Source organism: Nilaparvata lugens, chromosome 2 (assembly GCF_014356525.2).
Source record: "Nilaparvata lugens isolate BPH chromosome 2, ASM1435652v1, whole genome shotgun sequence".
Classification (NCBI taxonomy): Eukaryota; Metazoa; Arthropoda; class Insecta; order Hemiptera; family Delphacidae; genus Nilaparvata; species Nilaparvata lugens.
In genome coordinates this window covers 59,395,664-59,410,966 of record NC_052505.1, presented here as the reverse complement: position 1 = coordinate 59,410,966, position 15,303 = coordinate 59,395,664, and the positions used below count along the sequence as shown (strand labels likewise).

Here is a 15,303-nt window from a genome sequence, read left to right as displayed (position 1 = left end):
CCCAATGTTATTTGGTAGCCGCTTAATCACAATCACCGAAAATGGTGTCCATTCCGAGCTATGAAGCTAGGAACGTTGTCCATGAAATTCATCGATTGCCCACACTACCCACGAAATTCAGTCACAGTTCTAATTATTTCTATATTATGTAATGTCTCGTTGTTCATGTATCATTGCCCGGCTGACAAAACCTGTGATGGATGTTCTTCATTTTGTCCATAATTACTGAGGGTGAGTGGTTCGCTACAATGGATCCGTTTTAGAAGTAATGGAAGCCGGTAGACACAGGTAAGCGTATAACAATAGCTTAACGAGGCCGTGTTGTGTTATAATAGGTCGCGCTGGCTCAATCACGGTCGAGGGGACTGCACAGAATTCCTGTTCACTGCTTTCAAACACAACAAACAATATCAGAATAAAGTTAATAACGGTGGACAATGCTGAATCGATAGCGCATAAAAAACACCTATTGATTTACGGGCGATGGCACACAATGAGTATGGAAATGTATCAGTATTATTTCGCTGGTCCAAGCTCTCTCTCAATGGAACAATGTTTTATTCAAAATATAATACCGTGCTCACACACACGCACGCAAGAATTCGCGTACGATCGCGCTCATCATTATTGTGAGACTGTCAGTATTGGTTCAATGAGAAGCATTGATCTAATTCACAAGGAACTCTGACATTTTTAAACTGAATCTATCTGTGTGAACTAAACGATGCAGCCTGACTGTTTTCTTGATGGTGATTTAATACTTCCCACTCATCCCATTACATGTTCGACTCTACAATAAAGCTCTGTGGTGAAAGTTTTTGTAATCACTTCTCCAAAAAATCAATAATGGGGTACTGTATTTTTCATTGGTTTTCAATCTATTTAGTGTAACGTCGAAAACTCTCAGTACAATGGAATTTATTGGAGGCAAATCAGTGATGTAAATTCTTGGTATACTAAAAGTTTTTTTCTCGAATCTACTCACACAGGTTATTTTAAAAACCGAGATAATGGATGAGATCAACACAGAAATAATTGAATTATCCCTGGAAGCTGGGCTTTAATGGAATTGAATTGAATACCTCTATAGTATTGATGAGGCGCAAATTATATTTTTCATTCATTTAAATTTTTGTTAACTTTCATTTTGCGGGCTTTATCCTGTTAATAAAAATATTTTGATTCCAATAAATAGTTAATTATTTTTGAGGATCACAGTTAGATGAGTCATAGATGAAGTGGGATAGATGAATCTGGCGATGGAACACACTCGTAGATGATTATGTGAATGAAAGCAACAAATCACCACTGCAGCTATAACTTACCACAGCCGCAAGCAGTTTCGCCGCAACACAGTATCACATAATATATCACATTTTCATGTGCATTCAAAACCCATGATGTGATATTCTCCACAGACATTCAATTACCTCACTGAGTCTTTATTCGGAGAAACATTATTTTTGTAAGTGTATCAAGGTAACAGAAAAATTATTTAGCAATTTGGAGATGGAGATCTTGGTGGGGTGACTTGGATAGTGTGTGGGGGTGGAGGAGTATAATATCGAGACATTGCGTGCTTGAAACCCCTCAGCAGGCAACAAATGGCAAGTACTACAACGACTTCCTCTCGAACGCCTTTCTTCAATCCCCTCTCACTCTTACGACGGCTATCATGTTGTCGTATCTTTCACACCTTCCTCCTGCAAAGTGTTTAACCGATTAGAGCTCACACAATACGACACAACAATAGGCGATAGAGCACACGCCACCGTTGCAACTCCTCCACACTAAACGTCCATCGATTTCCCATCAGTGTTATTACCTTCTACTATTGTCATCAAGAGGCTCCGATGATTGAGAGCGGGGACTCGAGTCCTTCTCTTATCACAGAATCCGTCGAAACTCACCAGAAATCCCCTGATAATTAGGAGGCACACTCGCAAATGGAGTGCAAGCGTCGTATTGAATATCAATTACCGTGTCTCACGGCAAATTAGAGGCTTGAAAGCACCGAGAAGAGTTCCGGGAAGGATTAATGGTGATTACAAACTTGAGAACTGTATCAATTTGAAGCAGCTCGGTTCCAGTGAATCGAAATCGATATTCTATTGTTCAGATTCCAAGTAACAACGTTATTTCAACGAGAATCCAATAATCATTACCAGAAGATTCTCATCATATTCTACTGTTAACTACTATTGATATATCACAACATCCACCATTCTTCATAGATGCCATGACGTCAACTATTTTATCCCATACACTAGATTAGGTAGTAGTCTAATTTTTTGGTATACTGATAATTTTATCATACAAACATATATTACATGAGTTGATCAAATTTCTGGTTGAGGTATTGAATTTAGTTGACTCAATGACAGACACCTCTATCATGTTTCCTCATCTGAGCTTAGACCTTCTAACCTATTTCCAATGTGAGTTTTTTTAGAATAGAGATGCTTGCCATGTTATTTGAATGGAGTTACTTTCCCGCCCTGAGGAGTTTTTCTTTTTTTTTAGTACCGAGAGCGAAAAAGTGACACTTTAGTATTATGTTTCAGGGAGAAAAATAAGTACTTTAGTCAGTAGGTGGAGGACAAAATATTATTCCCACGATTCTAATTGGACTATTCTCACTCAGCCCGGCCGAGTAAGTATAATAATAATACATTAGATATCAGGGGCCTGTTTCACAAAGGTACAAGTAGGTTACAAGTCTTGTTGCCAACCATGGTTTTGGAGAACAGCTGATTACAAGCGTTTCACAAAAGTAGAATTGTAAACTTGAAGTTACAATGAATTTCTACAAGTTTACAAGTGATTTGCTTGTTACTAAAAGTGTTTCACAAAGATTTCCATTGTAGCCAACAATTTCTGTCGAAACTACTTGTTCGTAACTATGAAATTTCTACCGAAGTGGAAAGCTATGTAAAGGATTTACAAGTGATCATTAAAATTATTTTAAATATCCAATAAATATTTCTAATAATCAAAAATGCCCTAAATTCCTCTATAATTCATTATTTTGGAAATATATGCATTAGGAAATTGAATTTAATAAATTTACAAAATAGTTATTAATGTGTTAGCTCATAGGTTATGTGTACTATAGTATATATACACATTATACCGGGTGATTACAAATGAAATAGACAACTTCAATAGCCTGTACAAAATTAAACTGGTGTATTTCAACATGGTAAGTGATATAGGTTTGTAGGGAATTTCTTGAAGTTTATGTTGGTAGAACTGTTGCTGGCTATTGTTGGCTGCTCCGTGTTACAACAGCCAGCTTAGTTTAGCAATATGGCCGCTACTCAAGTGGAGAAAGCTTATTGTGTTCTTGAATTAGCCAAAACAAACTCTGTTACTGTTGTGCAGCGTCATTTCAGAACAAAATACAGTAAACCACCACCAACAAGGCAATCAATTTATGACTGGTATGAACGTTTTGAAAGCAGTGGATGTGTGTGTAAGAAGAAGAGTACTGGAAGACCTTCTGTTACAGAAGAAAAAATTGATAGTGTTCGTGATGTTTTTGTACGAAGTCCAGGAAAATCGACTAGATCAGCGAGTTTAGAACTGCAAATTCCTCAACCTACTGTGTGGAAAATTCTTCGGAAACGTTTGAAAATGACACCTTATAAATTGCAGTTAGTACAAAGTTTAAATGACAATGATAAAGTTGTATGTAAAAATTTTTGTCAAGAGATGCAACATTGTCTTGAAAATGACGACACATTGTTTAATCGCCTAATTTTCAGTGATGAATGCACTTTTCACATTAGTGGAAAAGTTAACAGACATAATGTACGAGTATGGGGAACAGAAAACCCAAGAGAGACTGTACAGCATATACGCGATTCTCCTAAAGTGAACGTGTTTTGCGCTTTATCTTGTGAAAAGGTTTACGGGCCTTTCTTCTTCCAAGAACCATCAGTAACCGGAAGAATTTATCTGGACATGTTAACCGAATGGTTAATGCCTCAACTCCATGAAGATAGTTGTAACTTCATTTTTGTACAAGATGGAGCTCCGCCTCACTGGTACTCAGACGTCAGAGGGTATCTGGATGAACATCTTCCTAGATGAATCGGCCGTGCTAGTGAGGAAAACGTTGTGTTTCAGCCGTGGCCACCTCGTAGTCCGGACCTAACGCCCTGCGACTTTTTCTTGTGGGGCTATGTAAAAGACAGAGTTTTCGTACCACCGCTTCCTGTTGATATCGATGATCATAAACAACGAATCACAAATGCTCTTGCTACAGTTAACCGTGAGATGCTTAGTCGTGTGTGGTCAGAATTTGACTACCGTGTTGATATCTGTCGTGTTGCAAATGGTGCACACATTGAACATCTGTAAATTTTCAATAAGAACTTCAAGAATTCTTCTATGTAATCATGTAAGTAATGATCTAAACTTTTAAATAATAAATTCTCTACAAGCTATTCAAACTGTCTATTTCATTTGTAATCACCCAGTATATATAGTACATATACTATATATTGTAAGAATATAATTTTGAATAGTTCTCAAAATCATGGAATGAAAGGAATTGATAGGTCTCAAGCAAGCAGCTGTATCGTTATCACTAGATACAATGTCAACAAACAGTAGATAAGATAATAACGGCTCTCCAGGCTACAGTTTTGAACAGCCAAATGAAAATGAAAGTATTATTGCTATTTATTTAATAATGTGAAATATATAATATTCGAGGTTAGGTTCTTTGATACTTACTAGTCGGCGACCTGAATAATCGGTCGAGCCATATAAATTGAGAATTAGCCAGACACCTTGTGGCAAATTTAGTTGTGTTTAAATAGCATTCGTTTAAACTATGATCAGAGGGTTAGTAACAAGCATGGCATGTCAAGGTAAAAGAAAAAGCGTTTTAGAAAATACAAAAATATTTATTATGTCATACGAGCATGAACAAAATGTACAAAATAAAAAAAAAAGATTAAGGAAATGGGATGTAACTTTATTCAGCGCATGAATACATTTTTGTAATTTTAGGATACACCAATCAGAATGCAGTAATTGACCGGTGGCAAAAGCGAGTTAATTCAAAAAATACAAGTTTTTATTATATAAACAGTAAGAAATAGTGAACTTTGCAGTATCCAGATCTATGTAACAAATATAAAATAAATATTTATGACAAAAATATTCGCTCTTTAGGTTGTAACATAGCAGTTTAGTATGGTCTATTTTTGACAACTTTGAATTACATCATTGCGTAGTAGTGAGGCTAGTGAGGCCACCAATGAGAGTGGATATTTAAATTATATGCAAATTTAAAAATACAGAAGTATGGTTGTGAAAAGAATAAGGTAGGTCCAAGCCCACTGGCTTGCTAGAGGTCACCGGGGACAGCCACCAGTTTAGAGAGCACAAGACTGGATCCCTTTTCAAATATTTGTACGTTTAAGAAATCCAAAGTTATTAATTAGAAATTAATTGTATAAGACTCAGTGAAGTTGTAATATAACAGGAGTCATTAAATTTAAATAATCCTCTCGGAATAAATGACAGCAGTTCACCAGGAAGGCCAAGGACATCGAAACGAATCTGGACCGCCATCAAAATTGTGAATTTTGACACATGAGTTCAAAAATTATTTGGGAGGGCCCTCAGTGCTTCGAAATTATCTCGATTAAATAAAGCTAGCTCGTCGGAAGGTTATTTAAATATTAAAAATAATATCAAAACTTGCGCAAGTAAAACATAAAGGGAATTTTTTTTAAGAAACGTTTATGAGATTAACTGTTAAATATGCACAGAGGGAATATTTATTAATATTTGATTTATTGTAATTATATGCTCACTCATATATCTTTATCAGTAATTTATTAGATGTTTGAAAGGCTCATGTTCATAAGATAAATTGATTTATCTAATTTCCACCAGAGGCCGAACCCAAGCCCTGTAAGATATATATATATATATATATATATAATATAATCTTCTGAGATTTATATTTTATATTTAATTTTTTATATTGATTTGGAAATAAGATTTATAAATTTTTATTTGACAAGCAACAGCAAGTTGATAACTGAGCTATATACTTTGAAAGTATATGCTGATTAAAGAAGCACATGGTAATAATTCGTGCTAAGAGACAAAGTCATTCATTATTGAGCAGTCTGTGATATTTTTTGATATATATTTATTCTCATATCATTTTTGTATTTGTTGCTCTATATTTTTTATTTATTGCTCGTTGATTTTTTATGTAATTATATTATTTTTGTGTTCATTGAATGGTGTACCTTTCATTTATTATCCTATCTCCATGCATGACCAATCTTGTTATATTCTATTTTATTATTATTATTGGCATATTATTAAAATTATCAACCAACTGTATTCTTCACCGAATAAGTTGGATCAATCGGCGATATGCAGCATTGATTATTAAATCTTTGGAAATAATATGTTCCCGAGATTTATTTAAATTATCCAGGACCAACACATCTGATTTGTAGAAACTCAAAGGTCATAGTATTAAGTTACAGCAGCAATATAAATCAATAGAATTTATAAGGTATTCTGATAGAGTGTCGCCTTTGATCCCGTTCGGTATCATTTTTCATTGCTGACCACTTTGGTGAATGGTGGCAAGTGGCATTGGTGGCGATACCGCATTGTCTAGTACGATAATCAGAGCCCTTATCTACCTCTCGATATCTATCGAGGTATATCGAGGTACGATATCTATCTACCTCTCCTGCATCTATATCTGTGGAGTCTACCAAATCAGTCACAAAAACTGTGAACTGTTAAAAATTAAAACTGTTAAAACTATTCAAAAATCTTTGCTCTACCGACTGCGGCCAAGAAGGGCACATGTTATAGAAAAAATAACATTACAATATATACAGAGTACATAATTTACTGTGTAGGTTACAAATTCAGCAATAAATGAAGTAGACTATACAAAAAACAGTATATTGCTTTCAGATAATTTCAAAGTAATTATTGAAAAGTACAAGTAACCTTTATAAATTATGAAAAAAGGAAATTATCATGAAAATAGTGTGATGTACCAATGATCGTACAGTCCTCAAAATACAGAATAAATTTGTTCATAGGCTAGTACAAGAACGGAATAGCTTCTATCACCGTAGAACAATATAATCTTATCTGAGGTCGATAGACGATTGTTATCTAACTTACAAGGCAAGAAATAAATAAATCTGTAATTGTATGCCTTCCAAAAAATTAGTCAATGGAAAAAACCATATATGTTTATATGCCTATGGATTAGAACAGTAAAGTTATATTTGAAGGTTAGTTTCGAAATGAAAACATAACCCCGAAACAAACCAAGGCTAGCTCATTAACAAGTAGCAAATTGAGAAGGCAGTTCAACTAAACATCGATCATAGAAATAATATATTATTAAATTTTTCATTTTTATACTTTCGTTTCTAGGTCAAATAAGCCCGAATATTTATTTATTTAAACTACAAAGAAAAATATACTTGTTAAAAATATATGAACAAATTAGCTTAGCCATATATAACGTTTGAGGGTACTGACTCACTGACTCACTGACTCACTGACTCACTGACTCACTGACTCACTGACTCACTGACTCACTGACTCACTGACTCACTGACTCACTGACTCACTGACTCACTGACTCACTGACTCACTGACTCACTGACTCACTGACTCACTGACTCACTGACTCACTGACTCACTGACTCACTGACTCACTGACTCACTGACTCACTGACTCACTGACTCACTGACTCACTGACTCACTGACTCACTGACTCACTGACTCACTGACTCACTGACTCACTGACTCACTGACTCACTGACTCACTGACTCACTGACTCACTGACTCACTGACTCACTGACTCACTGACTCACTGACTCACTGACTCACTGACTCACTGACTCACTGACTCACTGACTCACTGACTCACTGACTCACTGACTCACTGACTCACTGACTCACTGACTCACTGACTCACTGACTCACTGACTCACTGACTCACTGACTCACTGACTCACTGACTCACTGACTCACTGACTCACTGACTCACTGACTCACTGACTCACTGACTCACTGACTCACTGACTCACTGACTCACTGACTCACTGACTCACTGACTCACTGACTCACTGACTCACTGACTCACTGACTCACTGACTCACTGACTCACTGACTCACTGACTCACTGACTCACTGACTCACTGACTCACTGACTCACTGACTCACTGACTCACTGACTCACTGACTCACTGACTCACTGACTCACTGACTCACTGACTCACTGACTCACTGACTCACTGACTCACTGACTCACTGACTCACTGACTCACTGACTCACTGACTCACTGACTCACTGACTCACTGACTCACTGACTCACTGACTCACTGACTCACTGACTCACTGACTCACTGACTCACTGACTCACTGACTCACTGACTCACTGACTCACTGACTCACTGACTCACTGACTCACTGACTCACTGACTCACTGACTCACTGACTCACTGACTCACTGACTCACTGACTCACTGACTCACTGACTCACTGACTCACTGACTCACTGACTCACTGACTCACTGACTCACTGACTCACTGACTCACTGACTCACTGACTCACTGACTCACTGACTCACTGACTCACTGACTCACTGACTCACTGACTCACTGACTCACTGACTCACTGACTCACTGACTCACTGACTCACTGACTCACTGACTCACTGACTCACTGACTCACTGACTCACTGACTCACTGACTCACTGACTCACTGACTCACTGACTCACTGACTCACTGACTCACTGACTCACTGACTCACTGACTCACTGACTCACTGACTCACTGACTCACTGACTCACTGACTCACTGACTCACTGACTCACTGACTCACTGACTCACTGACTCACTGACTCACTGACTCACTGACTCACTGACTCACTGACTCACTGACTCACTGACTCACTGACTCACTGACTCACTGACTCACTGACTCACTGACTCACTGACTCACTGACTCACTGACTCACTGACTCACTGACTCACTGACTCACTGACTCACTGACTCACTGACTCACTGACTCACTGACTCACTGACTCACTGACTCACTGACTCACTGACTCACTGACTCACTGACTCACTGACTCACTGACTCACTGACTCACTGACTCACTGACTCACTGACTCACTGACTCACTGACTCACTGACTCACTGACTCACTGACTCACTGACTCACTGACTCACTGACTCACTGACTCACTGACTCACTGACTCATAAACAAAAAAATAGGAAGAAATATTTATTTATTATGATATTCGTTATTGTTATAAACATATATATTCTTGTCTACTAGCATGTCTATGTTCTATAATCATTAGCTGTTCATTGAAGCCAATTTAAAAGCATATCATCATAGACGAATTCTATTATTTATGTATTATTATAATTATAAAAAACTAAATAATAATTTGGAACAACTTCAAATCAGGAATTTCACCCTATTTTAAAAGCTTTAAAGTTGGACACAGTGACACCACCCATTCGGCGTATTGGTTACGTCACAGAATCGGACCAATCCCGAATTAATATGTAAATTTGGCAAGATAAAATTTGGAAGAGAAATTGAAGTGAAAATTAGAAGAGGAAGACTCGAGGCCATTTTGCAAGGATCATCGGTAGGATGCAGACCTACTCCACGCACCTAATTGTTCAAAAGCTTTAATTTCTGTTTCATGTAACTTAATCTTTGTTTTTCTGTTTTTTAAAAAAGTTGTTCCAAAGTTCCTATAATAATTGTGATATTAAGATTTTAAATTTCATTCAAATAAACCCTGAAATTATATCAGTGAAGTCTGTTCAACATTTTTCGCCATGTGGAAGGACCCAGCCGGAACGATATATTCTACGGCCGAATATATTTCGAAAAAACCAAAAAACAGAAACAAAAGTCTGCGTAAGTTATTCGAATATATAAAAGGGGATCCCCATAAATCTGCGAAAACTGTACAGCGTATAAATTCGTCCATTTGGAAAAGTCATGACTATAGTTTTAAGGGTACAAAACTTATCATAATTAATTTTTATAATATTAAATACATTTAACTATCCACGCTGTACTTAGCCAAAAGGTCTATTTTCCTTAGGCGAAACCACACCCTGAGAATAATTTTAATTATTAATTTATTCTATTTTCTGAATCACCATTTCATATTAACTTGTTTTTTTTTCTTGTTGAACTAGTTCAGTTTATGACCCTTTCCAAGGGCTATTATCCATTTCATTTTGTTTAATTGAAGAGTACCGAACTTTCTATATAATATTTATAAATTAAAGATTCAAATCTGCTATCAACCAATATTTATTTTGTATCTATTGAAAATTATTATTCACATAATCTGTTCATTAATTTATTCCATATTTGCTGTAACAGTTTATCTCTCAGAATATATCCATATTACCGTTTTGTTAAACTGGGTTTACTTCATTATACCTCCAAATTCGTTCTTTCTCGACCGACACACATTGGTCATTCAGGACACGTCCTGTTTTGCAATAGGCAGACAGTAGCGAGTATAGTATCTATCATTAGACTATTATCTATTCTGGTGGTAAGTGGTGGTCGTTTTTCTTATCAAGTAATAAATTCTGTCATTGGGAGTATCCCACAGAATCAAATAGTAAATCGACTACCACCGGCCTGCTACACCGAGGTGAAGTGAATCCCGCATCATCAGCCGATCAACGTTGAAAAGAGAGGTAATAGATCGTATAGACAACGTTAGAATTAAACTCGGTACTCGAAATATTTACTATTTTGGTCCAGCACTTCGCTACATAACCTATAGTATTTATCAGAGACCTGGTTCGCATGGATTTGCCATTCTACCTGTTGTTTCATGCGGTCTAATATCTTTCCAAATTACGGCACAAGTATTGGATTCTGGATATATTGGTCATCATTTGGAGAAAAGGTTCACTCCAAAGTTACTATCTCTGTCTGATCATAGTGACAACAGGATTTATTTTCAGCAGATTCAAGTTGAACTGTATTTTATTATTAAAGTGAATTTAATTCCACCTCACTATATTATAGCCACCTACCATATTAAGTTAGAGTCTCAGGTCCCTTACTTCGGCTACCTTTGTAGACCGACAAACCCTCTGTTGAGCAAGTTGACCTTTTCAATCCGTCCCATCCATATACTAGTCATTCTGCTTCGATACATCAATTTAAGTGATATCGACAATTCGATTAAACAAAGATCAATCAATCTAACCTGCAAATATCTATCATTGAATCATAACCTCAAATATTACAACCGTTCAACTATTCTATTTAATCTGACTATTCTAACCATCAATTACTTGTTCATTTTACGTCCTCTTCTTTCTACGGAACAAAATAGGTTACAACATTCGCCGACACAAGGTAAGACCCAACGTACAAGGAAATCGTACTCAAGACCGAACAATTATAATTCTAATTTATTATCACATAGTTCCAATTATACATTTCCGTGTCCCCCCTTTGGAGTAAGATCATGACACATGACGCCCCTCCAGAGACTGGGATTTGACAATAGGTTATGTTTACTATTGAAGTACTTTTAGACTTGTAAAATTGTGAACTTGTAAACTTGTAGATCATAAATTTTCTTGAAACGTTAGTACTTATAAACTTGTAACTACAATAATTACTTAAATACTAGTCCGTAACCATGATTGGTAACAATACTTGTACCTTTGTGAAATAGGCCCCAGATCACTATTCACTGTCACTGTAATGTGTGAATCCAGCTCAACTGAGCACACTGATAAAATACTTTTCCTGACTTAGATTGGAGTTGTGTTTACTCACTTTATAATTTCCGAGGTGGTCGACAACGCATGGTAGCGAGGCATCTCTGCCTAGTGCAACAGTCACGTTTGGAATGGGCTCGGCGAACCTTGGCTCCTCAGTCACCGCTGAAAATTGGAAAAAAACATAATTCAATAATTTCTTGAGAAAATTGAAAAGGGTATTGAATTTAAAATTCATGAAACAGGGTGCTGTCATTATACCAGGGTATCTATACTTATATAATTCTTATCTCACTGACTCACTGACTCACTGACTCACTAACTCACTGACTCACTGATCACGATTTCTGGAAAACTACTGGATGGATTGCAACAAAACTTAGAATATAGCTTCCTCATACGTCCTAGGTGCTCATTAAGAAATCTTTTGGCGATATTTCAACTCCAAGGGTGGTTTTTAAGGGTTTAAAGTTCGTCTTTAGGCATGTATATTCTTCTTCTCCCAATCTTAATCATAATTGAAATGTCCATATCATTTGTTACTATAGAACTATAATCCAGAGAGAGTACCTATTCGAAACAGTTGATAACTGGCGACCAATTAATAATTTTGTCAGGTTGGCATTAAGTTGGCACCAAGTTGAAGAATTAATTGAAATGCATTTATCGAGAACAAAAATTGATTGGGCACTACTGCTTCAATCAGAGCTATTACTGGGAGTATAGATAATATTTATTTTTCATAAAACAAATTTTTATAACGGTAGTTGCTTCTATCAATTGATCCTATTCTATCAAGACTAATTTTGTTTGTATATCCGACAGATCGCAAAAACTGCTCAAAGGCGTATTTTAAAAACTTCAGAAGTGTCAGTTGTGGAATCTGTTTGTGAAGAATGAGTTAATTCGGCCAAAATTTAACTTGGGCGAGAGAAAGGGGTTATTTATTAAAACGGCCAAATAGCTGTTGTTGCTTTTCCTAATGTGAAAATATCTTGCATAGAAGTAAGGCGCTTTTCCCATGAATCAATTATTCCCAAACATTGATTGTTTTACCAAAGGAAATGTAAGGTAGCTTTCGATAAAAATATTGGAGAATATGTATAACAGTTGTGAAGACGTGTTTCTGATATCTACGAGAGCAGTTGCTAAATTCCCTCTTTTGCGAATAAATTCACAAAAAATTAAGGCCGTCCGGCTCGCAAAATTGCTGTGTTCAAACCTCAGCTCTAGCTCAGTGGTAGATACATGAATTATCCAGATGCAATCAGTCACCATAAGGTTCAATGACCGGTGATTATTGATTCTTACCGCTGCTTCTTTGAAGTTCTTGAAGAATACCAAAGAGGAAATCAAAAGAATATTTGGTGACTGACTATCAGTAACCATGTACACAATAAAGAATAATAAAGACCAACTATAGTTTTTCTAGTTGATCCTTAAAACGCTTGTCATGAATACAGGTGTTCACCAATTTATCCCTTTGAAATTCCTTAGAACTTACAACGCCAGTTCTTGAAGCTCTCTGGATCCTTATATGATATAACTGGAACCTTATTAATATAATTATCAATATACTCTTTCTGGCAGACGAATGTGACTATCATCAAAGGATGATAAGTACTGAATGCTCTTAACAAGATTAATATTAATTGATTCAATAATTTCATATGCTGCTGAATATTTTCTGGTACCAAGACAGCTCAAACTGTATATCACGAGATGAATTAGGATAAAATAAATTTCTATGATTTGTATGCTGACATAAAACACAAAATATATTCCCATGAAACAATGTATATAAAATTTTCTATATCTATAATTTTCTTTAAATAAATTCTTTTCTAAAATCTGAATAATTATCACAAAATTTGATAGCATTCACAATAGTGAGTTTTAAAATTTATAAATTTGTATTTAATACTGATATATGGACTTCAAGTCAATTCAGAATTCTACAAATAAAAACCTGTTCGGTCTGCAGATTTAATATGATATACTTTGATCAATTAGCAAAATAATAATTGTCAAATTAATATTCAAAATATAAGATCTCAGGGTTTTATAATGAGTTCGTGCCATGCATGATTCCTACATATTATATTAAATAGATTCATAAAACGTTCTTATAAACTATGTGATAGCATTCAACACGTTGCGTATTTTTCTTGATTTCAGTTGATTTGTTTAGCGCTTTGATTAATTCCCCCACTATGAACAGAAAGGCCTTATAACGAGCTCGTTTGATCTACCACTCACATTAATGATGTTCTTGACGGTATTGTAGATTGAATTAATTATTTTCAATAATTAATTGTGCAGGTCCTTTTCGTCTCGGCTGGGCTCGCGCTTGGTCCAGATTTCTTATAGATTTATTTCCGTAATTAAAGATATATTTATAGGGAATGAATACAATTACAAACTCTTCAATAACACTGAGTTCGCAGATAATTTAACATTAATTACAAATATTTCACACTTAAAAAAGGGGTTGGCTTGATAATTTTAAAAATTTTAAAGGAAGAAAGAACCCTAAACTCCATGTGCATCTTCTCAGGTCAAGATCACAAGCCAGAAAAGAGTGGTTTTCAGAAAAATTTATCTCTCCCTAGAACAATTTTGTAAGCTTCTTTCTGATTGGCCTTCAATTTAGTAAACTCAATACAATTGGTCGCCTCAGAATCAGGGCTTCTTCAACTTAATAATAGAAAAAATTGAATGAAAAGTTTTTATATAAATATATGGAGTGTTTATCTTAAACTATTTTCATAAATAAATCGCGATATATAATGTTAATAAACAATATACATTTAGTTTTTTACGTGAGTTTTGTATACTCTTGATTTTCGTGCTTTTTAGATTATAATAAATATTTATACAGCAATAATAGTTGTCCGTATTTCTATACATCAACCTTCCTTAGTATATATAATACCTTTTTTTGAGTAAATTTTTATAATTCAACCTATATTGGTTGATCGACAATCAGCTGATTCGCTAAGTATTGATTCAAATAACTATCGATTTATTCTAGATCGATTGATTCATTTAAAAGTGTAAACAAATAATTTTAACCTCAATGTACATGCAAACTTTTATTTTTTATAATCTGCCAATAATAAGTAAGCCGCTTTATAATTTTTAATTCTGCCAATGGATTCTCCGTTGTTGAATCACAGTTATACATGTTTTCTTATCATTTTAGATAATACAATTACTCATTATCGCTAACAATATTCGATTTAAGTTTATTGATCTTTTGACTAGGTCTAACTTTCTTTTCCATTTTATAATTCTATTAAAATTTCACTGGTTTACTCCAAGTATTCTGTGGTGCTAAAATACCACGTGACACAGTTCATTGACTGTCAGTATTCCAATAGCATCAATGCTCCCCTTTCAAACAATGCTGACACATTGATGTGATTCTTACCATAATCTGGTTACTTTAGATCAGATGGAGAAAATAATGTTGATGATCGCT

The 15,303-nt window shown here is 35.4% G+C and overlaps 1 protein-coding gene across 1 annotated transcript in view; it reads right to left on the bottom strand.

Annotated features, from left to right (window-relative positions):
- LOC111058086 (lachesin-like) overlaps window positions 1–15,303 on the bottom strand; it is a 479,172-nt gene that overhangs the window by 120,577 nt on the left and 343,292 nt on the right. Inside the window, exon 2 of the mRNA XM_039422255.1 lies at window positions 11,878–11,984. Coding sequence (XP_039278189.1) covers window positions 11,878–11,984 — 107 coding nt within the window. The remainder of the gene's footprint in view (window positions 1–11,877; window positions 11,985–15,303) is intronic.